At 40.9% G+C, this 27034-nt stretch overlaps 1 protein-coding gene across 1 annotated transcript in view; it reads right to left on the bottom strand.

The window, feature by feature from the left end:
* pif1 (PIF1 5'-to-3' DNA helicase homolog (S. cerevisiae)) overlaps positions 1-21110 on the bottom strand; it is a 38239-nt gene extending 17129 nt beyond the window's left edge. The window contains exons 1-8 of the mRNA XM_043698967.2: positions 20945-21110; positions 10521-11094; positions 8263-8392; positions 7097-7222; positions 5219-5372; positions 3222-3336; positions 1438-1544; positions 19-158 (exon numbers count right to left, since the gene is read on the bottom strand). Of these exons, the coding sequence (XP_043554902.2) occupies positions 19-158; positions 1438-1544; positions 3222-3336; positions 5219-5372; positions 7097-7222; positions 8263-8392; positions 10521-11087 (1339 nt within the window). The 5' untranslated portion in view covers positions 11088-11094; positions 20945-21110. The remainder of the gene's footprint in view (positions 1-18; positions 159-1437; positions 1545-3221; positions 3337-5218; positions 5373-7096; positions 7223-8262; positions 8393-10520; positions 11095-20944) is intronic.
* Between the last annotated feature and the right edge of the window lie 5924 nt (positions 21111-27034).

Raw genomic sequence — 27034 nt, 5'->3', positions numbered from 1 at the left:
ACAATCTTCATCCATTACCCGGTAATTGCTGGAGCCTGTGCTCATTAGTCAATTTCACATCATCCTTGTGTGTGCAAAGCCGCGTTGCTAAGATTCCATCTCGATCAATTTTTTGGTTGGCTGTGTTGATCAACTGGACTGCAACTTCTTCTGGACACCTAGTTTCAGGGGAGATTTTTAATTTTTTTTTTTTAAAAAAAGGACAGCCATAAGTCATTTCTGAATGTAGAATATTGGAATAGTTAGATCTCTGTCACTGATGCTGCTTCCAGAGTAATGTTCAATAGTAACCAATCTAGGAACTATTGGTCCCTTTAAATTATCTGGCTTATATGATTGTACAAAAACAAAATTAAAAAAGAACATAACAAAATTGAATAGGCATAACAAGTAAAAATTCCAGGAACTACTGAGTCTGAATTACATAAGAAATGGTGAAGCTCATATAGGCCAAATAATGCAGCTAGTTATCAGTAAGCTAAATCAATGATTCATTGATTGCTACAGCACAAATATTGGCTACTTTGCTCATCAAGTCCACACCATGTCTTTTCTATATATAAAACATTGATGTAGATTGTTCCTCACATTTAATACACTGCAGAACAAGACTCCACAGACAGAATGAGATAATGTCAATAGTGGTAACAGTGAATAAGGAGGATTAAGTATTGACTGGGAAACAGGGCAAGTTTTTCTATTATACTTTGAATAGTGCCATGGAATCCAAGGCCTTGAAAATATGTCTTATTTGAATGTTACATTTTATTCCTGTGCACTGATGTGCAATTAACCAGTCTGGATTATGCACTCATGTCTCTGGAATAGACCTTGGATCCATAAACTTTGACTCTGAGGAGAGACAGCGCTATATTCTGAGCTAAGGCTGCTACTCTTCATTAAAGAAACAGTGGATATAATTTATCCTACTACACTGCTCCCAAAAGAAAAATACATACAGAAATAATATCATCCATTTTCGACAAACGGAATGGGAGAATGGGTCAGTGAAGGAATCTCCATCAAAATTGCAAGTATCTAAATCAATATAAAACATTTATCAGATACTTAAGTACTAACACAAAATAAATCTTAGAAATGGCAGAAAGCTATTAGACCCAATTTCTGAATAATCAATTGCGTTACAAAAACCCTTAATCCCTTTCTTTTCTCTATCTCTCCAGAAGCACATTTGATTGTCTCTTAAGTTTGTTAATGTTGTCTGCCTCAGTGGCTATATCTATTGTGCTTTGGACAGATTTTCCTTTGTTAAATATAGCAAGTTCATCCATCTGGATGGAATATCGGATTTCTCCACACACACACACACAAACTTCAATAACTACAGCCACAAAATGCATCATTGAAAATGGATCATACAAAATTATTTTATGCAAGATATTTGATGCTCTAAATGCTATGTAATGTAATACTTACTTCCCAAGACGAATAGACTGCAATATTGCAATGAACTTTTTATCAGTTTGCCTTCGGACCTCTGTTAGTTCCAGGTTCACCTGGATACATTTCTGCCAACTCTTAGCCTTAAATAAAGTAAAATTGCATTTACATTACTAAACAATTAAGCAAAAGCTCCCAAAATCCAATGAATGAAAGAGAACAAAGTATCACTTTCTGCAGATAGTTCCCCACCTACGAAACAAATACACAGAAGTGAGCACAATTATGTATTCTCAGTTTATGTTTTCTTCCTTGTTGCACATTTCCTGCCTCTCATGTTACATCTTCCACACACCATCAATTCTCTCCACCGTTTTCCTCTGTTGGTTCTATTAATGAAATGGAGGACAATGAAAAATTTGATAATTTGCAGCTCTAAAACACAGCTTATGAATTATGTTACAATTTCATCCAGGTTTTTCAATATCCTGTGGTGCCTGGGGAGAGTGAATAAAGACAGACTGTTCCATTGCAGAGGAATAAAGAATCAGAGGAACGCTGATTTACAGTGATTAGCAAAAGAACCAGAGAGAGGATGATCATGGATAGCAATAGTGGGCAGGGATATGGGGAAAACAGCAGGAGATTGGCATTAGGTCATAATAACATTTCTGTCATGATTGACCGAATGGCCTCCCTTTGTGCCATAAGAATTCTGATTCCAAACATTAGGAAAATAGCCAAGCAAAATACCATCATTATGAACCTGCAAGTCCCTCCAACACACTGATGGCGGGTGATAAGGGTGGGAGAGGTCCCTGACCAAGAATGTGTTGCAAAGGCAGTCAGAGCCTCTAGCATCACTATTCATAGTTCTAGACAAAAATACCAATTAGCAACAGAAGTAGGCCAGTTTATCCCTCAGGCATATTCTGCTATTTGATTAGATTATGGCTCAATGCTACTTATCTGTATACTTCAACACTTTTTAACTCCCTTGTCATTGAAGAATCCCTCTAGTTAACCTTAAAAATATTTAATGAACCTGCTCCACTGCTCTTTGGGGAAGTGAATTCCACAGACTAAATCCACAAATTTAGAAAAAAAATTCTCTTCATCTAAATAGGACACCCCTTATTTTTACAACAGTGTTTCTTAATTCTCATACATAGTGAGGAATATCCTCTTAGCATTCATCCTATCAAGTCCACTCAAGATCTTGTATTTTCCAATAAGATCACCTCTTATTTTTCTGAACTGCAATAGATACAGGCCCAACCTGTCCTCACAAGATAACTCCTTCATCACAGGAATGTAACAACACACATGTAAACAGTGTTTGTTACCACAGCACCTTAAGACTGCCCGAGAGACCCTGAACACCATCACAATCTATAACTTTTTCTCCCTCACATGGCTACTGAAACTTTAAAACACAATCAAATTTCAACAAAAGTCTTCTGAATGCTGTCAAGTATTCCTTTTATGCACTGATGTCACATCAGTTATAGATGTCAAACATCGCTGATCATTTTGACCCTTTGACATGCTCAAGAATAGTTACAGCTGTAATTCTCAATGTCAGATATAAGATCACTTTGCATTGTGTTCACAAGGCTGTAGGGCATGAGCTTTGTAAGGAAACTCATTCACAGCTCTTGCAGCTTTATCTGTTTTGTGTCAGAAGTAGGCATCTAACAGTTGCCCAAATCTAACCATTTTCATCGTGCTGAGCATCAGTTGGGAAATAAGGTTTTTTTCGCAAATCATGTAAACTCTTTTTGTTATAATGAAAGGCTTTATATTAGTCAACTTGTTACCTGGAAACAAAGTTTGTATTTTTCTTTATTTCGGGACACAGGAGGAAGCTGTAGAAAATCTCCACAAACTATCAGCTGGATTCCACCAAATGGCTCATCTCTTTCACGAACAATCCTGCAATGGTGAAACATAATAATTGCTCACGATACCCAACAATTACAAAAGGAGTACACTCATTAACCCAATCATTTTACACAGTGATTTTCATAGCCTTATTCCGTAGAGTTGTAATTGTATGTTCGTTAAAATGATCAACAAACTCCTTGTCAGTGTTTCTGAAGTCAAGATCATGATGCATAAGCCATGTTTTGTACTGCTGTTGTCCACAAATAAACTGTAGCTGCAAGTAAGTTCTCCTCGGGGAGAAAGAATCTTGTGGAGATTCAAACAAAAGCCAATAATATGGTCAGTGGTAACAAGCAACCTCTGAAAACCAAAATGGCGCATACCTATTAAAACCACTCCATTTCTGTTCAGTACATCAACTTCCATCTTTAACATAGAAAAGGTCCCATTACATTTCATAGAGAAACAAAAAACCTGACAACAAGCCAAAGAGCAAACATAATGGTACAGCATCAGAGAAAGTTTGGTGAAAATGATAGGGTTTGAATGACAGCATTTAAATGAGGATAACTATGCAAGAAGCAGAAGGGAGGAAGTTTCACAGCATATAGCCTAGGTGGCTGAAGGCACAACCACCAATTATGAAAGGAGGAAGGGGCACTCATGTCATAGAGTCATAGAGTTGTAGAGCACAGAAAGAGACCTTTTGGTCCAACTCGTCCATGCCAACGAATCATCCTAAATTAATCTATTCTCATTTGCCAGCATTTGGCCCATATCCCACTAAACCCTTCCCATTCATGTACCTAAATGTTGTAATTGTACCAGCCTCCACCATCAAATAGACAGTTCAATGAAGGGAAAACCAAATGAATGGATAAAAATTTTAAATTGGCTCCCAGTCTTTCAGTGTGTGTCATGTATGTTACCAAGGACAAAAAATATAGGTGAGGTGGTCCTGGGTTAAGTGTATAGTTTAAGGGCAGAAGTTTACAAAGTATAAGGGATAAAAGACAAACTGAAGATCAATTGAGTAACCAAGACTAGGAGGTAGAAAAAGACATTGATTGGAGTTTAACAACAGATGGACAATGGCAAGGGTGGAAGTAACCGGTAATAGAGGTGGAAACAAACAGCCTTTGTGATATATTGTATGAGATTAATGCCAAGGTTATGAACAATTCAATTCAGTCAAGACAGATAGATAATTAAATTAACAGCAAGGATACAGAGATTGTGACAAGAGCAGAAGACAATGGCTTCAGAGTTCCAATTGTGATTTGTCTAAGTCAAGTCGTCTGACTGTACAGAGACAGTGAGGAAATGGAGGAACATATGGTGGAGTACAGCTAAATACTGTTAGTGTTCAGGTGGAAGTGAACACTGTGTCTTTGGATATGCCAAAGTGTACCATTTTAGGATGCTCATCTAAACATAGCTAAATATCATCTCCTTTGTGATACATTGACAGAAAACAAACTGGGAAACCATAAGCATTTTCAGCTTGTTAACAATGTTATACTTTCAGAACCCACTACAGTATTAACAGATTCATGAGTACAGGGTTATCAGAAAAAAACAACATTTAGGGAATGGTAATTGGAAACAAATTGCACATTTAATAAGATGCATGCGGTGATAAATATCAGAAAGATAGCAAAATGTACAATCTGGAACATTACTAACATATGTCCAATGAACATATAAATGAGATGTCTTGCGCTATTATACACAGTAAGGAAGGTGGTCACAGTTGACAGTGTGTGATGCCTAATACAACTGTGAACAGCATGTTGTCTTAGTTGGTGCAGGAACAGTACTACAATATATGATCGTATTAAAAGGACATAAATAAAAGCGACTTTGTTTTTAAGGTTGGAAAAACGAAGAAACTAGATTTTACAGTGGTCTTGCAGCTCATGTGACATACCTGGCCACTGCTTCAAGCTTGTCAAAGAATTCTCCTTCTACCATGGAGATTTCATCTATGATAAGGTGTCTGCAGTTTTGCCAGTGTTTTTTAATCCCAGGTCTCTGAGCAAGTTCTACACATTGGTGTAAGGGAGCTTTTCCTGAACCAATTCCTGATGACAAAATAAATATAAAATTTTAACCCATTTTAGGGAGAGAATAAATCTAAATCTATGCATTTTTGTCCTTTAACTGTTTCAAAAATCAAACTCTTAGAGCATTCATTCTTGTATGGCAGTGTTTCAATCATTTGCAACTTGCAATTATTTCTTGTAGAAAATATTATTTGGCAAGGTAGTAACAGTAAGAAGTTAAAACTGAAAATGCTGGAAATATTCAGCAGATCAGGCCAAATCTCTACAGAAAGCAACAGTCCATTTGTAAATGACCATTTGTAATTGAGCTTTGATAGTGAGGAAATTCCCTTTGATATTTCTCCATGCCTATTACATTGAAGATTTTTCCACATCGCAAGCTCAAAATAACACAGCTCTTTATGACCTTTTGTCTGCTTACTTGATGGACTAATAAAATGTCATAATGAGCTAGAATTAGGAAGTTTGTTATTTTGCTGTTCTTCCATTACAAATAAAAGTTATACTTTTCTCAACCTGCTCCTAAAAAGCTTGTCTCCATAAAAATGACTAGCTCAAAGCATTATTTGTAACCAATAATCAACGTAAAATCAAATGCACAACCAGCTAGATCCACAGAACCAGAAAATCAAGAGCTGTGAATGACATTCTCTACTCAAACAGTGCCACTGATAAACTGGTTTAATAACACAGTAATTTCTACAACTGTGCAAAGAGACAAGATATATAATCAACAAATAGAAGCAGGTTGTGCAGTGTGAATTTGAGAGATTTATTGGTGTGCATATTTAACCCAGTTTCCTTAATCAGCCATTACCTAAATTATAGCTTAGAAAAAAACAAATGTTCCCTTTTAACCCCTTCTGCAATCCTTTATTTTCCTCAGACGGTCTTGATGTAATTAGTCCAACCATTTGTGGAGTGGAATGAGGTGCTTAACAATGTCGACAATAACAATAGATACCCAGGGGAGTTGATTTTATTAACTTAGGAGAAGCCATAAACATTACATTTCATCTTTGAATTCTATCTTGAGTTTCAAATCATTATGATGAAACCATCAAAGCTTTCTTTCAAGCGAAATGTGGGTGATATTTGAGGCAATGGGAAGAGAACCATATATGTGTTGGAATGTTCCAGTACAGGCTAGTGCAGACTTAATGGGATGAATAGTCTCATTCAATGTTCAGAATCTCTGGAGTTCAAGAGAAATCTATATAGTAGCTGGTCATTTGAAATAATTCAAAAGCATTTCATAATTGGTTTGATGGGATTAGGGGATAACAGCTTGTTGAGAAGTAAGGTTATGTCTCGCACTCTACTGTGTGCATTTATTTGTGAAGTGCAATTTGATTTGGACTCATGGGGGTAGTTATAGAGTCATATAGTATGGAAACAAAACCTTCTGTCCAACTTGTCCTTGTCGAACAGACATCCCAATCTGACCTAGTTCCAACTGCTAGCAATTGGCCCACATTCCTCTAAACCCTTCCAATTTATATACCTATCCAGATGCCTTTTAAATGTTGCAATCGTACCCGTCTCTCTCACTTCCTCTGGCAGCTCATTCCATGCACGCACCATCCTCTGCTTGACAACATTGCCCCTCAGGGACTTTTTCAATCTTTGCCTCTCACTTAAACTGCGCCCTCTAGTTTTGGACTCCCCCACCCTCTCAGCTCTTCACATTCCTAGTTATGGACAGCTTACTACAGAGAAATGTACTATAGCATACAATTGACCTGCAAATGCATGGAGAGTTGTTCCTCCAATGTGACAGGCAGCCACTCCAGTACTCGCTGTTGCATAAGTACTTTTTGGTGGCAATGCTCCCACAATTCTCTTCAGTAAAAATGATTTTCCAGTTCCTTGAAATAAAGTCAGAAAGAGAGTGAGTGGTTGGGAATGTACACATATTACAGAAATATCAGTGTCAGTAAGAGGTCATTTTTACATCTTCAACCTTATGATAAACAGCATTGCTTTGAAATAACAATGTCCATTAGATTCAGTCACAGGAATTACCCTGATTGAGATTTCTGTTCCTCATGCTAGCATAAACAACACATGCCCATTTCACTCTATATAATGCTTGCAATAGAAGGTTTTGCTTGGAACGTGGAATGATAGAATGCTGATTTACCTACTGTTAGTTTTGCTGAAATTCCTCAAAAGCTTGCAGAGGTAGAATGACAATATTGTAAACCACCATTTAATACAGGCATAAGTTTACAAAATTAATGAACAATAAGCTTCTTTAACCTGGTATAAAATTCAAGAGGAAAAATTGGGAAAAGAGGGGAAAAAAAGTTTCTTATTAGATTGGATTACTTACAGTGTGGAAACAGGCCCTTCGGCCCAACAAGTCCACACTGACCCTCCGAAGAGCAATCCAGAGACCCATTCCCCTACATTTACCCCTTCACCTAATGCTACAGGCAATTTAGCATGGCCAATTCATCTAACCTGCACATCTTTGGACTGTGGGAGGAAACTGGAGCACCCGGAGGAAACCCATGCAGACATGGGAGAATGTGCAAACTCATGTGCAAACTCCACACAGTTGCCCGAGGTGGGGAATTGAACCCAGGTCTCTGCGCTGTGATACAGCTGTGCGAACCACTGTGCACCATGCCGCCCTAAATTTCTTTAGGAATTGTAAATCACACTAGAAGACAGTAGGGATTGGCTATGCTGGATTGGTGTCATTTCCAGGATATTCTGATCTGTCTCGATTTGCCCCTTACATGGACTCAGAGATCCAAGCAAACATTTTGGTTTGTCATTGTACAATAATTTGAATCACCTTGCACTTAATGTTTTATGTGTTGAGCTTGTACTGTATTTTTGAAATAGGAAATGTCCCTACAATCTTCCTCCTGAAGCATAATGAATATCACCAAATTACCAGCACTTCCAGTGAAGAAGACGTTCTTTCCTTTCAGGATCATGCTAAGGATTTGTGACTGTTCCTTTGTGAGCTTCTGTCCACTTGGCATTGACAACGTGGGCTTTTTAACAGACTTTAGCTCGGTGACCTGCAGAAGGACAATGCACAAACATTAAAAAAAACTTTAAATTTTCCAAATCATGCCAAATTCACTCTCACTCCCTCCACCTTCTTCATTACTCACTTTACAATAGATGGTCCAGGAGTAGGAACTTTGTGTTTTTTTTTAAAAAAAGAAGAGGAATGCAGTGGGTTTAGGCAGGTGGGAGGTGAAAGTAATAAATGAAAAGAAATCAGAATCCTGACCTCAGCCACCTCTAATCCAGCCTCTTCTGACTTTAACTGAGGCCAGAACATGGGTGAACATTCTCATTTCACTCCAGACCCTGAATGCTAATAAAGAGATGAGCATTCTCATCTGAGCCAAAGTCAAACCCAGGATCCAAAGATTATCAGATAGGGTAGCAGTATTCACAAACTTCACACAACAACAAAGACAAAAGTTTGTAGCCTCAAGTTATATTTTGTTTTTTAGAATCCCTAGTGTTGAAGCAGACCATTCAGCCATGGAGTCCATACTGCCCCTCCAAAGAGCATCCAAAAAGACATGACCCACTCTCACTAATATCTTTACATACAGATGAGGAAGGACACCACTTCAACTGGGACAACACATCCATCCTAGGACAAGCCAAACAGAGACATGCACAAGTATTCCTAGAAGCATGGCATTCCAACCAGAACTCTATCAACAAACACATCGACGTGGATCCCATTTACCACCCCCTGAGAGAAAGAACAGCAAATAATATCACCACAACAAATGACATCACCAACCCAAGTAAAGTTAAACACAAATAGAAAGCAGGTTACTAACACCAGTGCTTCACTGACGGCTCATTGATGATGTTACATAGTATGGTGATGAAACTTCTGAAAACGAATTGTCCAGCCCAGCGAGCAAACTTACATCCAAAAAGCATCCTACCCAGACCCACCCCATCCCTGCAATACCATGGCTAACCCACCTAGCCTGCACATCCCTGGACACTATGGGCAATTTAGCATGACCAATCCACCTAACTTGCACATCTCTGGACTGTGGGAGGAAATCAGAGTACCTGGAGGAAAGCCACGCAGACACAGGGAGAGTGTGCAAACTCCACACAGATCACTCAAGGGTGGAATTAAACCTGGGTCCCTGGCACTGTGAGACTTTAGTGTTAACCACTGAGCCACCGTGCTGCCCATTTCTTTGCTATATAAGGGCTGCTCAGCCGTCTTTCCTTTATACACAGGATTACATAATAAATACTTCAGTCGAACCTTATGAAACTGTTCACACAGAGTTCATTTGCCAAGAATTAAGGAAAAATGATGCTTGCAAGCCCCAGTCAATACCGTCTGATTCACAGTTGTAAGGAGGCCAGATGCAAAAGGCAAGTAGGGAAGACCATCCCATAAGTTTTCCTCACTGAAAGAAGCATCTTTTTTTCTGGTTGGTGCCTTTCTTGACCTTCATGCCAGTACCTCTGGAACTATGCCAGGCATATATAGTCCATGTAAAAAATTTAATTTAAACTTTGGATTCTGGAAATCTGAAATAAAAACAGAAAGTGCTAGGGGAACTCACCAAGTCTGCTGGCATTTGGGTAGAGAGAAACAGAGTTAACGTCTCGAGTTCAATAGGATTTCAGAAGTAGCTCCTAACTCTGTGTGCGTCATCAAGTTAAAAATTACACAACACCAGGTTCTAGTCCAACAGGTTTATTTGGAAGTACTAGCTTTTGGAGCGCTGCTCCTTCATCATGTAGCTAATGGAGCAGGACCATAAGACACAGAATTTATAGCTCAAGATCATTGTATCATGCAACTGATACCATATATTGAACAAATCTAGATTGCTATTAAGTCTTTCATCTTTTAGAATAGGTTGCAAATTTTGATTCATTAATATGTAAATCCCAGAACTTCTTTCAAGTCAAATTCCTGAGATAACTTAAGGTTTTATAAAGGAGCAGTGCTCCGAAAGCTTGTACTTCCATACAAACCTGTTGGGTAATAACCTGGGGTTGTGTGATTTTTAACCTTTGTCCAACGCAATCCAACACCAGCTCATCCACAATCTGGTATATCAAACCTACCTTGTCACATCATTATTGAAAGCCACATTGAGACCAACATTAAATAAAGCATCTTGGGAACAGATTACATACCAGACAGTTTTCTGATGAGATACTCCGGGGTCGTTTTATGTTTCTGCTTGGCCCAATGTTGTTTATTCGATTCTTCAGCCCCTTGGTTGAAATTGGTGTTTGCACAGTTCTGTGTGATTTAAGCCCATTAGCCCTTTCCACGTCCTGTACTTGTACTGGGCTGATTGTATCAAATGTCCTTGGGAGTGTGGACAGCAGCCGGGTTCGCTCACTGACTGGTTTGTTGGCCTTCTTATCTGCAGCATATTTTATGGAAAGAGTTTTAAAGAGTACTTTAAGGTTATCTGGTGGACAGTTCGAAACTAGGATCTGAATATTATCAGGAATCAGTTTGATGGAACTCTTTCCATCCCGAATAAACTGCGTGAAAAGTTGGATTTCACGTAGGACAAAGCTTTGAGACAGCTTGCCATCGTGTACCCGGAGAAGGATGTCACGGAATTCATTGCGCCCGAGGGTGACAATGGCATTGCGAATTGTTTTGCGCTTGGTCGCCTGGCCAGCTGGGTTGAGGTATTCAATTGTAATGTTGCACTGGACCTCAGCTCCTGAAGAGGCAGACAGCATTCTCCTCCTACAAGTAAAAACAAGTGGTGTAGAATTTTAGAGTTTGACTGGTTACAGGATGTATTATTGTATCACATGTTGGCAGCTTAAAGGATTTCTAACTAATTTTCATAAAAAGGTGTTGAGGTGCCTGTGTTGGCCTGGGATGGACGAAGTTAAAATTCACACAACAATAGGTTATAGTCTAACAGGTTTGTTTGAACGTGCAAGCTTTCGGAGCGCTGCTCCTTCATCAGGTAGCTAGTGGAGTAGGATCATAGGATGCAGAATTTACAGCAAAAGATCATAGATTCATACATTGATGCAATATATTGAACAAACCTAAATTGTTGTTAAGTCTTTCATAATTGATTGCAGGTTTTGGTTGATTAATATGTAAGTCCCAGAATTTATTTCAAGTCACATTCCAGAGATAAAATAGAAGGTTTTATAAAACCTTAAGCTATCTCGGGAATGTGACTTGAAAGAAGTTCTATAATTTATATATTAACGAATTGAAACCTGCAACTCATGCTAAAAGATGAAAGGCTTAACAGCAATCTAGATTTGTTTAACATATCACATCAATGTATGATACTGTAATCTTTTCCTATAAATTCTGTGTCCTATGATCCTACTCTACTAGCTACCTGACAAAGGAGCAGAGGTACAAAAGCTTGTACTTTCAAATAAACCTATCAGACTATAACCTGGTGTTAAAAACAAGGACTGCAGATGCTGGAAACCAGGGTCTAGATTAGAGTGTTGCTGGAAAAGCACAGCAGGTCAGGCAGCATCAGAGGAGCAGGAAAATTGACGTTTCGGGAAAAAGTCCTTCATCTATAACCTGGTGTTGTGTGATTCTTAATTTCATAAAAGGTGGAAAAGATAGCAAAATTACACCAAACAATGAAAAAAAAAATTCAGACAGAATTCTATTTTACAGATGCTTGGCAGAGGCACAGACTGGATTGTGCAGGGAGTTAATGTCTTCCATCTATATAGAGAAATACACTTGACTTGCAATCATGTTTCGAAGCCAATCTTTGGTTTGATTTGATTTATTATTCACATGTACCAAGATACAGTGAAAAGTATTATTTTGCATACTAACGAGACAAATCATACCTTATATAAGTACATCAGGTAATAGAACAGAAGATTTCAACCAAAATCCTGCACAATATTATACAGGTACCTGTCATAGTTATGGGATGTCTCAAGGCACTTTACACCTAATCAAGTCCTTTTTAAGTGTATTCAGTGATGAAATCAGAGAGAGTGAGAGATGAGAATGGTTGACTCCGACAAAGAGGAATGTGAGAATGGCCAAATAATGTTTTTTGTGATGTTGGTGAGGGGGCAAGATTGATCACATCTTAGAAATAAAGTTGGTTCTGTGATAACGTGCATTTCTTCAATGTGAATTGTCTATAACACAATTGAAGAATTGAGGCTATTATTTATAGAATGCAAACTTTCCTTACCTGTATTGGCTATAACCCGATTTTGATTCCATTGATTTAAATGGTGCTGCAATTTTCTTAAAACGTGGGATTGCATGGGAACACAACTTTTGCTTTATATCAGAACAGTCTGTAGTACCATTGGATCATTCATATCCACTCCTGGAGGCAGGTAATGCCTCAAAAATGAAAGTTGCTACAGTGCTGGGCAGAGCGCTCATTACAGAGAAGTGACAGATGGTGAGTTTATCCTGGGGGTCACCAGGCAAAGCCTTTGCTTTCGCCACTCAGCTTTGCAAACAAGGATCCAGCCAACTGAACTGCTGATTGCCCATTACATTTCAGTCTACTCATTGCAGTCAACAGTAGTGACATTCAATTAAATTTCAATTGACACTCAAGAATCAATTTTGCCTGAGTAAAAACTGCAAATGAAAACCAACCTTTTAATGTAGTACAAAAGTTAGAATTCCATTAAAATAAATGGACAAGTTTATATTTGGAATGTGAACCCTTCATCTGAAGGCTCTTGCTCTAAAGAAAGTTGGTACCAAAATTCAAACCTGTGTGTTCTCACCACTGACTGGCCTCTTGTGCATTTCCTGCTTCTTTCAGAAGTAATTTATCATTTTTTTCTGTAAGTTTCTTGGCCAGTGCGCAGGGTTTTTAGGAATGGACAACAGGCAAGCACAGAACATAAAAAGTGCAGGAGCAAACAAGGACCATTACTTAAATATTTCCTCCAAGCTTTCATTTACTGGTGCTAATTATTTCTGGCATCTACAGTAAACCATACCTAGAAGCTGCATTTCAAGAAAGTACGATACCGTAATTTCCTTCATAAGACCAGACATTTGTTACAAATTAGAATCGCCAGCTTTCCCTCATATTCCAGCAATTTGGGAAGATATGACGTGCACATGTTCTGATAAGTAATTATATCTACTTCAAATCATATTTCCATTATCTGTAGATGCTGAGATTCAGAACTGGCTTTTTGTTTCCTAAGAAAGTTTAAAAGCATTGAACAACAATAAAAAATCTTGATGAAAAAAACAGAACATAGTGGAAATACTTAGGTAGCATCTGTGCTAAAGTAAATTAAGCTAATTTTGTAAAGTCCTTGACCTTTTGTCAGAATAGGCAAAAGTCAGAGATGTTACATGTTTTAGGTTACATGTGGAGCAAATATGGGTTGTGAGAGGGTGAATACTTAGATATGCAATTGCAATGCTAAGGCATACAGGGCAATTGCTGAAAAATGAGAGGAGAACAGTTAGATACTTGTTTTTGACTGGCATGAACATGAGGGGCCAAGGGGCCTTTTTCTGTAGATCTCAATGACTCTGGGGCAGAAGGCAGTAATGATTATGGCAAAAGGAATTATGATAAGTAAAGGAGATAGAGCAACCCTGGTATATCCAACGGCCATGGTCAAACTAGTAAATGCAGCATAACTGCAGAGTGTGAAACTAGGGGTTAGCTTAGTGAAACTGATCTTAAGGAATAATCTCTCAGTAAAGTCTAATGTTGCTTACATTTAGCAAAAATGTGCAGGTTAGGTGAATTGGCCATGCTAAATTGCCTGTAGTGTTGGATGAAGGGTAAATATAGGGGAATGGGTCTGGGTGGGTTGCCCTTCGGCGGGTTGGTGTGGACTTGTTAGGCCGAAGGGCCTGTTTCCACACTGTAAGTAATCTAATTTAACTTAAAAATTGCCAATAAAAGAAGCAAGTTACTATATAGAAGAAGTGTTCAGTAGTTTCCAGACTTGACGGATAAAAGAAATGCTCAGAGAAGCTGTAGCTATTAGGTTTGCTAACAAGCTAACTACTTAACACTTCTAACTGACAGCTTATCAAAAAAGAATATAAATACAGGTAAAAGACTCTTCTGCTGCAGTGGTAGTGCCCCTTCCACTGGGCCAGGTTCAAGTCCCATCTGCTCCAGAGGAGCACATAACTCTGAACAGGTTGATTAAAAATATCTATAAATATAGGTTTCTCAGTGCCACCTGAGGATTGCTTGAGCTTCATAGAATATGAAAGCAGGAGTCAGGCAAAGAGAGGAACAACAACTTAACTAAATAAATGCATTCAAGTGTATAGTTAAGACTGCAGGTCAGTTGATATATTATGGCTGTAATTGTGGGTGCTCTCAGGTTCCACATAGAAATCCAGGTCAACCACATCTGTGAACATGAACCATGAGGAGGATGCAAAGACACTTCAAACAGTTTTAGGCTGAGTAGGCAAATGCATGGTTATCAATTTTGGTAGGAAAATATAAATACAGAGTATTTATTAAATAGTGAGAAAATGTTAATGAGCTACTGAGCATTAACTTGAAAGTACAGTAAACAATTAAAGCAGCCAAATGGTATGTTGCCCCTGTATTAGAAGAGGATTTGAGTATATGTGTAACAATATCTTACTGCAATTATGTAGAATCTTAATGAGACCACATTTTGTACAGCTTTGGTTTCCTTCCCAAAAGATGATATATTTGTGATGGAGGGAGTGCAATGAAGGCTCACTAAACTTTCTGAGCTGGAGGGATTATCCTATAGGGAAAGATTGAATGGACTGGACCTATATTCTCTGAATTTTTGAATTGAATTGAATTTATTGTCACGTGTACCAAGGCACAGAGAAAAGCTTTGTCTTGCAAGCAATATGGGCAGATCAGACTAAAATAGCATAGATCAGTAAATAATAGGCACAGTGGTTAGCACTGCTGCCTCACAGCGCCAGAGACCCGGGTTCAATTCCCGCCTCAGGCGACTGACTGTGTGGATTAGATTAGATTAGATTACTTACAGTGTGGAAACAGGCCCTTCGGCCCAACAAGTCCACACCGCCCCGCCGAAGCGCAACCCACCCATACACCTACATCTACCCCTTACCTAACACTACGGGCAATTTAGCATGGTCAATTCACCTGACCTGCACATCTTTGGACTGTGGGAGGAAACCGGAGCACCCGGAGGAAACCCACGCAGACATGGGGAGAATGTGCAAACTCCACAGTCAGTCGCCTGAGGCGGGAATTGAACCCGGGTCTCTGGCGCTGTGAGGCAACAGTGCTAACCACTGTGCCACCATGCCGCCCATGGGGTTTGCACATTCTCCCTGTGTCTGCGTGGGTTTCCTCCGGGTGCTCCGGTTTCCTCCCACAGTCCAAAGATGTGCAGGTCAGGTGAATTGGCCATGCTAAATTGCCCGTAGTGTTAGGTAAGGGGTAAATGTAGGGGTATGGGTGGGTTGCGCTTCGGCGGGTCGGTGTGGACTTGTTGGGCCGAAGGGCCTTTTTCCACACTGTAAGTAATCTAATCTAATCTAATCTAATCTAATCTAATCGAATAGGTAAACAGCAGCAAAAACAAAAACACAGATACAGGCGAATGTTAAAAGTTTGTGAGTTCATTCAGTAGGGTAGAAACTGTTTCAAAACCGGCTGGTGCATGTGTTCAGGCTTCTGCACCTTCTCCCCGATGGTAGAGTTATAGCGATGTACAGTATGGAAACAGACCCTTCGGTCCAACTTATCCATGCCAACCAGATATTCCAGCCCAATCTAGTCCAACCTGCCAGCACCTGGCCCATATCCCTCCAAACCCTTCCTATTCATATACCCATCCAGATGCCTTTTTAATGTTGCAAATCTACTAGCCTCCACCACTTCCCTCTGGCAGCTCATTCCATACACGTACCACCCTCTGCGCGAAAAAGTTGCCTCTTAGGTGTCTTTTATAACTTTCCCCTCTCACCCTAAACTTATGCCCTCTAGTTCTGGACTCCCCCACTCCAGAGAAAAGACTTTGTCTATTTATCCTATCCATGCCTCTCATGACTTTATAAACCTCTTTGAGGTCACCCCTCAGCCTCTGACGCTCCAGGGAAAATAACCCCAGCCTATTCAACCTCTCTTTATAGTTCAAATCCTCCAACCCTGGCAATATCCTTGTAAATCTTTTCTGAACCCTTTCAAGTTTCGCAACATCTTTACGATAGGATGGAGACCAGAATTGCATGCAATATTCCAACAGTGGCCTAACCAATGTCCTGTACAGCCGCAACATGACCTCCCAACTCCTGTACTCAATACTCTGACCAATAAAGGAAAGCATACCAAATACCTATCTACCTGCGACTCCACTTTCAAGGCGCTTTGAATCTGCACTCCAAGGTCTCTTTCTTCAGCAACACTCCCCAGGACCTTACCATTAAGGGTATAAGTCCTGCTAAGATTTGCTTTCCCAAAATGCAGCAACTACATTTATCTGGATTAAACTCCATCTACCACTTCTCAGCCCATTGGCCCATCTGATCAAGATCCCGTTGTAATCAGAGGTAACCTTCTTTGCTGTCCACTACATCTCTAAATTTGGTGTCATCTGCAAACTTACTAACTATATCTCTTACGCTCCCATCCAAATAATTTATATAAATGATGAAAAGTTGTGGACCCAGCACTGATCCTTGTGGCACTCCACTGGTCACGGGCCTCCAGGATGAAAAACAACCCATCTTGTCTTCTACCTTTGAGTCAGTTCTGTATCCAAATTGTGAGTTTTTCCTGTATTCCGTGAGATCTAACCTTGCTCACCAGTCTCCCATGGGAAACCTTATTGAACGCCTTACTGAAGTCCATATAGATCACATCTACCGCTCTGCCATCATCAATCCTCTTTGTTAGTTTTTCAAAAAACTCAATCACGCTTATGGGACATGACTTTCCACACAAAGCCAGGTAGACTATCCATAATCAGTCCTTTCCTTTCCAAATACATAAACATCCTGCCCCTCAGGATTCCCTCCAACAACTTGCCCACCACCGACATCAGGCTCATTGGTCTATAGTTCCCTGGATTGTCCTTACCACCTTTCTTAAACAGTGGCACCACGTTAGCCAACTTCTAGGTCTTCCGGCATCTCACATATGACTATCGATGATACAAATATCTCAGTAAGAAGCCCAGCAACCACTTCCCTAGCTTCCCACAGAGTTCTCAGGTCCTGGGGATTTATCCACTTTCCTGCGTTTCAAGATATCCAGCACTTCCTCCTCTGTAAGATGGACATTTTTCAAGATGTCACCATCTATTTCCCTACATTCTATATTTTCCATGTCCTTTTCCACAGTAAATACTGATGCAAAATACTCATTCGGTATCTGCTCCATCTCCTATGGCTCCACAGAAAGGCCGCCTTGCTGATCTTTGAGGGGCCCTATTCTCTCCCTAGTTACCATTTTGTCCTTAATGTATTTGCAAAAACCCTTTGGATTCTCCTTAATTCTATTTGCCAAAACTATCTCATATCCCAACTTTGCCCTCCTGATTTCTCTCAAGTCATATGGGTTGGGTGCTGGCAGGTGGAACTAGATGTTGTTGGGATATCTGGTCAGCATGGACAACCACATCTGCAGGAAGTGCACCCAACTCATCTCCTCGAAAACCAAGTTAGGGAACTGGAGCTGGAGCTGGATGAACTACGAATCATTCAGTAGGCTGAAGGAGAAATTGAGAGGATGTACAGGGAGGTGGTCACTCCTCATTCACAAGATAAGAACAGCTGGGTTACAGTCAGGATGAGGAAAGGGAACCAACAGATTGGGCAGGGTACTGCTGCTGCCATTCCCCTCAGCAACAAGCTTCCCATTTTGGATACTGCTGGTGGGGAATGGCCTACCAGGTGGAAGCCATATTTGTTCAGGTCTCTGGCATTGAGCCTGGCACTGTGGCTCAGAAGGGAAGGGCGCGGGGGGGGGGATGTGGAGAATAACGAAGTGCTAGTGGTAGGGGACTCAATAGTTAGACGGATTGACAGGAGATTTTTTGGTCAGGAATGGGATTCTGGGAAGGTATGTTCTCGCCCCGGTGCCAGGGTCCGGAATGTCGCCGATCTGGTTTACAGAATTCTGAAGGGAGAGGGTGAGCAGCTAGAGAGTGGTGCATATTGGCACCAATGATATAGCCAAGAAAGGGATTGAGGATCTGAAAAGTGACTACAGAGAGCTAGGTTGGAAGCTGAAGAGCAGGATGAGTAGAGTAGTGATCTCGGGTTTGCTACCGGTGCCACGAGATAGTGAGGCGAGGTGAGGAACGGTCAGCAAATGCAGCTTAACACGTGGCTGCGAGGCTGATGCAGGAGGGAGGGCTTCAGATACCTAGACCATTGGGATGACTTAGGGGGATGGTGGGACCTGTACATGAAGGACGGGTTGGACCTGAACTGGACGGGCACAAATGTCGTGGGTGGAATATTTGCTCATGTGGTTTGTGAGGGTTTAAACTAGTTTGGCAAGGGGTTGGGAATCAGAGCCACATATCTGAGAGGGGGGGCAGTGACAGGATGTAGTGAATCTATTGGGATGGTTTCTCACGTGATGAAACAAAAGGATTGGTTAAAGTGTGTCTGCTTTAACACAATGAATGTCAGAAATAAGACTATAGAAAAACATTGCTAGTGGTGAGATGGATCTTTGAGAATGCTGGTGGCCTTTCCCTGACAGCGGGCCTGGTAAATGGATTCTATAGATGGGAGGTTGGCCTTTGTGATTGTCCGGGCCGAGTTCACCACTCTCTGTAACCATCTCCAATCTTGAATGGTACAGTTGCCATATCAGGTAGTGAAGAATAAATGGTGATCTCAATCAATTATTTAAAATGCAAACGGGATCATCAAGATCTCTGGGGAGGAGATGGCCTACTGGTTTGTCAGTAGACTATTAATCGAGGCCGGTTTGCATCTTGCTATGGTAAATAGTGGAATTTGAATGCAATAAAAATCTGGATCTAAGAGTCTAATAGTGACTATGAAACCATTATCAGAAATATTTTCCTGACAAATGACAATTTATTGACGTGGATAGAGAACTGATTGGCAGACAGAAAGAATGGAGTTGGAATAAACAGGACCTTTTCGGAGTGGCAGGCTGTGATGAGTGGGTTACTGAAGGGTTTGATGCTGGGACCCCAGCTGTTTACAATATACATTAACGATTTGGACAAATTAATTGAATGCAATATCTCCAAATTTGCAAACAACACTAAGCTGGGTGGCAGTGTGTGCTGTGAGGGGGATGCTAAGAGGTTGCAGGTGACTTGGACAGGCTGGCTGCATGAGTGCATACTTGGCAAATGCAGCATAATGTAGATAAATGAGAGATTATCCACTTTGGTGGCAAAAGCAGGAAGGCAGATGATGATCTGAATGATGGCAGTTTAGGAAAAGGTGAGGTGCAACGAGACCTGGGTGCCATGGTGGAACAGTTGTTGAAGGTTGGCATGCAGGAGAAGCAGGCAGTGAGGAAAGCTATTGGCATGCCGGCCTTCACAGCAGGACGATTTGATTAGAGGTATGGATGTCTTGCTGCTGTTATGCAAAATTTCACCAGACTGATTCCCAGAATGGCAGGACTGACATATGAACAAAGACTGGTCTTATACTCACTGGCATTTAGAAGAATGAGGGAGGAATCTGATAAAAACAAAATCTTGATGGGACTGGACAGGCTAGACGCAGGAAGAATGTTCCTAATATTGGGAAAGTCCAGATCTAGGGGTTACAGTCTAAGAATAAGGGTAAGCCATTCAGGACTGAGATGAAGAAGAATTTTTTCACCTGGGATTGTGAACCAGTGGAATTGTCTTGCACAGAATTGAGGCTGGTTCATTTGATGTATTCAAGAGGGAGCTGCATAATGCTGTTGCATCTATAGGGATCAAAGAGAGAAAGCAGGAATAGTAGTGCAAGCTCAAAAGGCTGAATGGCCTACTCCTGCACCTATTTTCTATGTTCACTGTCCTTTCAGGAAGGAAACAGCCATTCTTCCCTAGTTTGACCCAAATGTACCTCCAGACCCACAGCAATGTGGTTGACTGTTAATTATGACAATTAGGGTTAGGCAATAACTGCTGGCCTAATCAGCAACACACACATCCCATTAATGAGAAAAGGTAGATGCCAGAGGGATGATTAACTCAGCTGATGATCTTGTATCAGGGTGCATTGTCTCAGAATTAGGATCAGGCCATTTCTGACAGATGAAGATGAATTTCTTCATCCTACAGGTGATAAATCTTAATAATTCTCTGTAGAAAAGGGCTCTGGAGGCTTAGTTCTTGAATATGTTCAAGACTGAGATTGATAGATTTCTATATTAAAAACGTTAAGCGTTATGGTGAGAATGCATGAAAATAGCATTGAAATGAGATCCACCATGATCTCACTGAATGGCAGAGGGTGTTCAAGGGACTGAATGTTCCACTCCAATATGATTTCTTAAGTTCTAATTGCAAAAAACAGAACCATTAGAAAGTACTTGGGTTGGCGTAACTTCTAAGTGTTTGCCTACACACATAGCATACAACATGTTGAATTACAACGAAGTCTTTATATTACTTACTGAGTGATCTGGGTCAATCACAGAACGTGAATCGGCCCTACAACAGGTTTAAGTCACCGTTCGACTGCGGATGCAATCGGTTTGATGTTTCCGAATCCTGCGTCCTTCTGACTCTGTAGTTCAATACACGGGATGTTTAGAATCTATGGATTTACTCTGTGGCTGGGACAGGATACTTGTCCTCTCCTTCCCTCGACACACACACCTGTGTAAGCTTGCTGTCTGTGCATTAGTCTATGTACATCCGGAGTTTTGCTCGGGTTCATTCATTCGCTCGTTCCCTCTCCGCATTCGCTGCAACTTTCAAATTTGCCGGCGTCAATTTCACCAATCAGAGAAAGGAGCTTTAAATTATTAGCCAATCAACTCCCGGTGACTGGAGATGGCTTGGGTCAGAGGTCTAACTCCATTGTGACGTTGCTGCGAGGCGTTCGGCTGCAACATTTGAGGGGCACTGGATGAAACATCTTGCCCCGGACAGCGAAAGGAAATTGACAGGGAATGAGGGGGGTAACCTGCGAGGAAAGGCAGGTTTCGAGTTGGCGTTTATGAATCTAACTTATTTTCGTTTTCTAGGTTCACAGTTTCTTTTTTAACGGCTGTGGACAACGCTGGGCTATCCCAACTTTCTATCGGGAATAGTAATGTTCCTGCGAAGTTAAAAATCACACACCAGGTTATAGTCCAACAGGTTTATTTGGAAGCACTAGCTTTTGGAGCGCTGCTCCTTCATCAGGTGGTAGTGGAGTATAAGATCGGAGGACTCCATTTATAGCAAAAGTGTACATTGCGATGTAACTGAAATTATATATAGAAAAAGACCTGGATTGTTAAGTATCTCATCTTTTACAGTGGGCATGTTGGTTTCAGTTCTTTCATATGTAAATCCAAGAACTTCCTTAAAGTTACATTTTCAAGTGAGCTTTAACAATAGGTACCAGGTTGGCCCAGATAATGCATTGAAGATGTGAGGTGCCTTATGTGAGGTTGTCTGTGCCCCAATGTTCAGACGGATTCTAATCTAAAAAAGGGATTTGCAGAATCTTACATGGATTCATGCAGTTTTTCAGCAAAATAAAATGTAATTCTTCAAGTACAAATTCACCCACAAACTTTATGTGTATGTGTTTGTGTACATGTGGGTGTATGTGTGCGTGGTTGGGAGTGGAGTGTGCAAAAGTGTGTGAGTGTAAAGAGGGTGCGAGTGTGTGTGTATGTGTAAACGTATGAGAGAGGGTCTGCGTGAGTGTATGGATCTGTAGGAGTGTGTGTGTGTTTTTGTAGTGCAGTGGGGTCACCTGTAGTGTGACATGAACCCAAGGTCCCGTTGAGGCCATCCTCATGGGTACCGAATTTGGCTATCAGATTCTGCTCTGCCACAACCACATGATGAAGGAGCAGCACTTTGAAAGCTAGTGTTTCTAAATAAATCTGTTGGACTATAACCTGGTGTTGTGTGATTTTTAACTTTGTACACCCCAGTTCAGGACTGGCACCTACAAATCAATGTTCCTGCAAACTGCCTGATTGGAACTTTTAATTACGATAAATAAACAGTGCTAAATAAATAAATTCACCTGGACCATCTCTGACACTTGCTGAATCTCCCGTCTTCATTTCGGGTAACCGACTCTCCCACTGAATAAATAAAAGTTGTTGTTGAGACAATGTATGTGCAGAGTGAACTTTTTTGTTCAATCCCAAGGATCAAGGTGAAAAAGCAGGTGCTTCACTATTTAAATATCTACACTAAATTAAACCACAGCATTTTGCAATAGTTTACATTTTTAATGTAAAATGCGTTAGCAAATAAAGCAATCAATAACTAGATGACACTAATCCCTCACTTTTCAGGGATAGTTATGGTAAAAGTTGCATTTACATAGTGCTCCACATTGTCCACAGCTTCTTACGTATAGCCGTTGATGTAGAAAATGCAGCAAGCTGCACCATACAATAATGACCAGTTGTTTTTAAAAGTTGATTGAAGGGTAAAGATTGACAACACCAGGAATATCATTCTTTGCAATAATGTCATGCAGTATTTTGCATGTACCTAAGAGGGTAGATGTGGCCTTACTTTAACATATTACTTGAAAGACAGCAACAGCAACCAGTACTGCGCTGGAATCAGTTTGAAATTTTTGTTATCCTGACTCTGCAGCAGAGTCTGTACTCAACCTTTCTGGCTGACTCAGAGATACAAGTGTTATCAACCAACCATACTTTGAAAAAAAAATAAAAACCTATAACAACAACATTGCCACAGATTGTACAACTGACATATATGGAATGTGAATGGAACAGTTTCTGATGTTCAATGTGGCAATAAGTAGAATCTACAAATCGTGGAATTCTGTTGACCAAAGAAACAACATATTTCATATATAATGCTGGAGTGGGAAATTTATGCCATTTGGCATAATTCCAACATTTGGATCATGGAATTCCACCCTGTTCATTATGACCTTCACCAGGCCTAGGGGAGCTATCTTTCACCCCTCAGCCTTTGATCTGTGATCATCGATGCTCTGTTACTGATGAGGTGACTTGACTTCAACAGCTCTTCTTTCAGCTTCAGTTTCCAGTACTGGGAGTGAGATTCCAGCAAGCTGGGATTCAGTCACCCCCCCAACCTCAGCTGCAATCGGCACTGTTTGTTGCCTCTGGTTCGACCTTTGCTGGATGAAGTGGTGGAATAGTGGTAATGACACCGGTCTAATAATCCTGAACCTCTGTTTAATATTCTGGGGTTATGGGCTCAAATCTGAGCATGGAAGATGGTGAAATTTGAATTCAGCAAAATCTGGAACTAAAAACTAAGGGTGACTCTTTGATAGTTGTAAAACCCATCTGATTCATTAATGTCCTTTAGCGGTAGATTTGGTGTAAGCTGATCACTTATGGAAGAAAATCTGTGATTCTTACCTTATTTGGCCTACATGTGACTCCAGATCCAGACTTCAATGTGGTTGATGCTTAACTACCTTCTGGGAATTAGGAATGGGTAATAAACACTTGCCTAGCCAGCAAGACCAGCATTCCATGAACAAATCAAAAACTCTCAGGACCTGAGTAACTTGCTCCCTTGCTCATCAGGGTTTGACTTCCCAGGGCCAGAATTCCTCTGTGGGGAATGCTCACACTTACCCAGCAGCATGGATCCAAATGGCAGCAACTGAGGAGGACACCCAATAACAATAGAATCATAGAGATATACAGCATGGAAACAGACCCTTTGGTCCAACCCATCCATGCCAACCAGATATCCCAATCCAATCTAGTCCCACCTGCCAGCACCCGGCCCATATCCCTCCAAACCCTTCCTATTCATATACCCATACAAATGCCTCTTAAATATTGCAATTTTACCAGCCTCCACCACATCCTCTGGCAGCTCATTCCATACACGTACCACCCTCTGCGTGAAAACGTTGCCCTTTAGGTCTCTTTTATATCTTTCCCCTCTCATCCTAAACCTGTGCCCTCTCGTTCTGGACTCCCGGACCCCAGGGAAAAGACTTTATCTATTTATCCTATTCATGTCCCTCATAATTTTGTAAATCTCCATAAGGTCACCCCTCAGCCTCCGACGCTCCAGGGAAAACAGCCCCAGCCTGTTCAGCCTCTCCCTGTAGCTCAGATCCTCCAACCCTGGCAACATCCTTTCTGAACCCTTTCTGAATTTTTTCTGAACCCTTTCAAGTTTCACAACATCTTTCCGAAAGGAAGGAGACCAGAATTGCATGCAATACTCCAACAGTGGCCTAACCAATGTCCTGTACAGCCGCAACATGACCTCCCAACTCCTGTACTCAATACTCTGACCAATAAAGGAAAGCATACCAAATGCCTTCTTCACTATCCTCTCTACCTGTGACTCCACTTTCAAGGAGCTATGAACCTGCACTCCAAATTCTCTCTGTTCAGCAACACTCCCTAGGACCTTACCATTAAGTGTATAAGTCCTGCTAAGATTTGCATTCCCAAAATGCAGCACCTCGCATTTATCTGAATTAAACTCCATCTGCCACTTCTCAGCCCATTGGCCCATCTGGTCCAGATCCTGTTGTAATATGAGGTAACCCACTCCACTGTCCACTACACCTCCAATTTTGGTGTCATCTGCAAACTTACTAACTGTACCTCTTATGCTCGCATCCAAATCATTTATGGAAATGACAAAAAGTAGAGAGCCCAGCACCGATCCTTGTGGCACTCCACTGGTCACAAGCCTCCAGTCTGAAAAACAACCCTCCACCACCACCCTCTGTCTTCTACCTTTGAGCCAGTTCTGTATCCAAATGGTTAGTTCTCCCTGTATTCCATGAGATCTAACCTTGCTAACCAGTCTCCCGTGGGGAACCTTGTCGAACACCTTACTGAAGTCCATATAGATCACATCTACTGCTCTGCCCTCATCAATCTTCTTTGTTACTTCTTCAAAAAACTCAATCAAGTTTGTGAGACATGATTTCCCATGCACAAAGCCATGTTGACTATCCCCAACCAGTCCATGCATTTCCAAATACATGTACATCCTGTCCCTCAGGATTCCCTCCAACAACTTGCCCACCACCGAGGTCAGGCTCACCACTCTATAGTTCCCTGGCTTGTCTTTACCACCCTTCTTAAACAGTGGCACTACATTTGCCAACCTCCAGTCTTCCGGCACCTCACCTGTGACTATCGATGATACAAATATCTCAGCAAGAGGCCCAGCAATCACTTCTCTAGCTTCCCACAGAGTTCTCGGGTACATCTGATTTATCCACCTGGGGATTTATCCACCTTTAACCGTTTCAAGACATCCAGCACTTCTTCCTCTGTAATCTGGACATTTTGCAAGATGTCACCATCTATTTCCCTACAGTCTATATCTTCCATATCCTTTTCAACAGTAAATACTGATGCAAAATATTCATTTAGTATCTCCCCTATTTTCTGTGGCTCCACACAAAGGCTGCCTTGCTGACCTTTGAAGGGCCCTATTCTCTCCCTAGATACCCTTTTGTCCTTAATATATTTGTAAAAATCCTTTGGATTCTCCTCAATTCTATTTGCCAAAGCTATCTCATGTCCCCGTTTTGCCCTCCTGATTTCCCTCTTAAGTACCCTCTTAAGTAACAAAGATGGCGGCAGCAAGGAGGAGGCATGTCTGGGGAGATGGAGAATCAAAAAATATAATTGAGAGTAAATTTGTATTAGTAATTTCACTTCATGAATTCCATTCCAATAAGTGAGATATTTTTTCAGTGATCAAATGATACTTCATGTTCATAATATGATTATTATAGTAACCCTTGAAGTCAAGTTAATGTAATGTCATGAAGTATTATCTAAATACCTTCAGCATCTGCTGATGAACAAAGAATTAGTTTTCCATGGAATAAAGTTGATCTTTTTAGTTTCTTTCTATAGTTGTTTGTGCAGGAGAGATTTTGGGTTCAGCAAATGAATTATGCAGTTTGAGAGAATGTACAATTTGAGAGAAAGAAGAGCTTAAACTGAAGAAAGGCAGTTTTATGATGATGATTAACAGCATACCTACAAAGTAACCTCTCCATTCACACATGCTGGGAAGTATTTCTAGGCAGTGGGATGGCACAATGTCCGGATACGGCAGATGCTTAGCCCAATGCACTACAAACGTGCACGCTCAACTCCACTCTGCAGCAACATTGAGTCACTCTCACTCAAAGCTGTGTTGTTCCTCAGTTTCACTTCATCCTTTGCCTTATCCTTCACCTCGACAAAAAGACATTTTCTTATGGACATCAAGACACGCAAGCTCCAGCAACTTATGGATTCCAACATATGTTCTGAGAACCACCCCTCAGCACCCACCCCTTCCCAGTCCTCAGATGCCATCACTTTCTGTCCCCTCAGACCACTTCCCCCTGACCCCAACCCTTGCTGTATGCTCACCATTCGTCCTGGCCATCCCCTCAGTGAGGCTGAATGTACTGTCCTTGGCAAAGGGCTCAGCTTCATACCCTTATGACCCCACCTTCGGACTCGTCATGATGTTGAACTGTTTTGCTGCTGCCTCTGTCTCCATGCTCACCTCTTCAGCAGGACTGCCCTGCA

This window comes from Chiloscyllium plagiosum, unplaced genomic scaffold, assembly GCF_037043375.1.
Source record: "Chiloscyllium plagiosum isolate Xiang-an unplaced genomic scaffold, Cpla_swu_hap1 HiC_scaffold_9, whole genome shotgun sequence".
NCBI classification, from domain to species: domain Eukaryota; kingdom Metazoa; phylum Chordata; class Chondrichthyes; order Orectolobiformes; family Hemiscylliidae; genus Chiloscyllium; species Chiloscyllium plagiosum.
The sequence above is the reverse complement of the archived record's forward strand: the minus strand, read 5'-3'. Positions and strand labels throughout refer to the sequence as shown.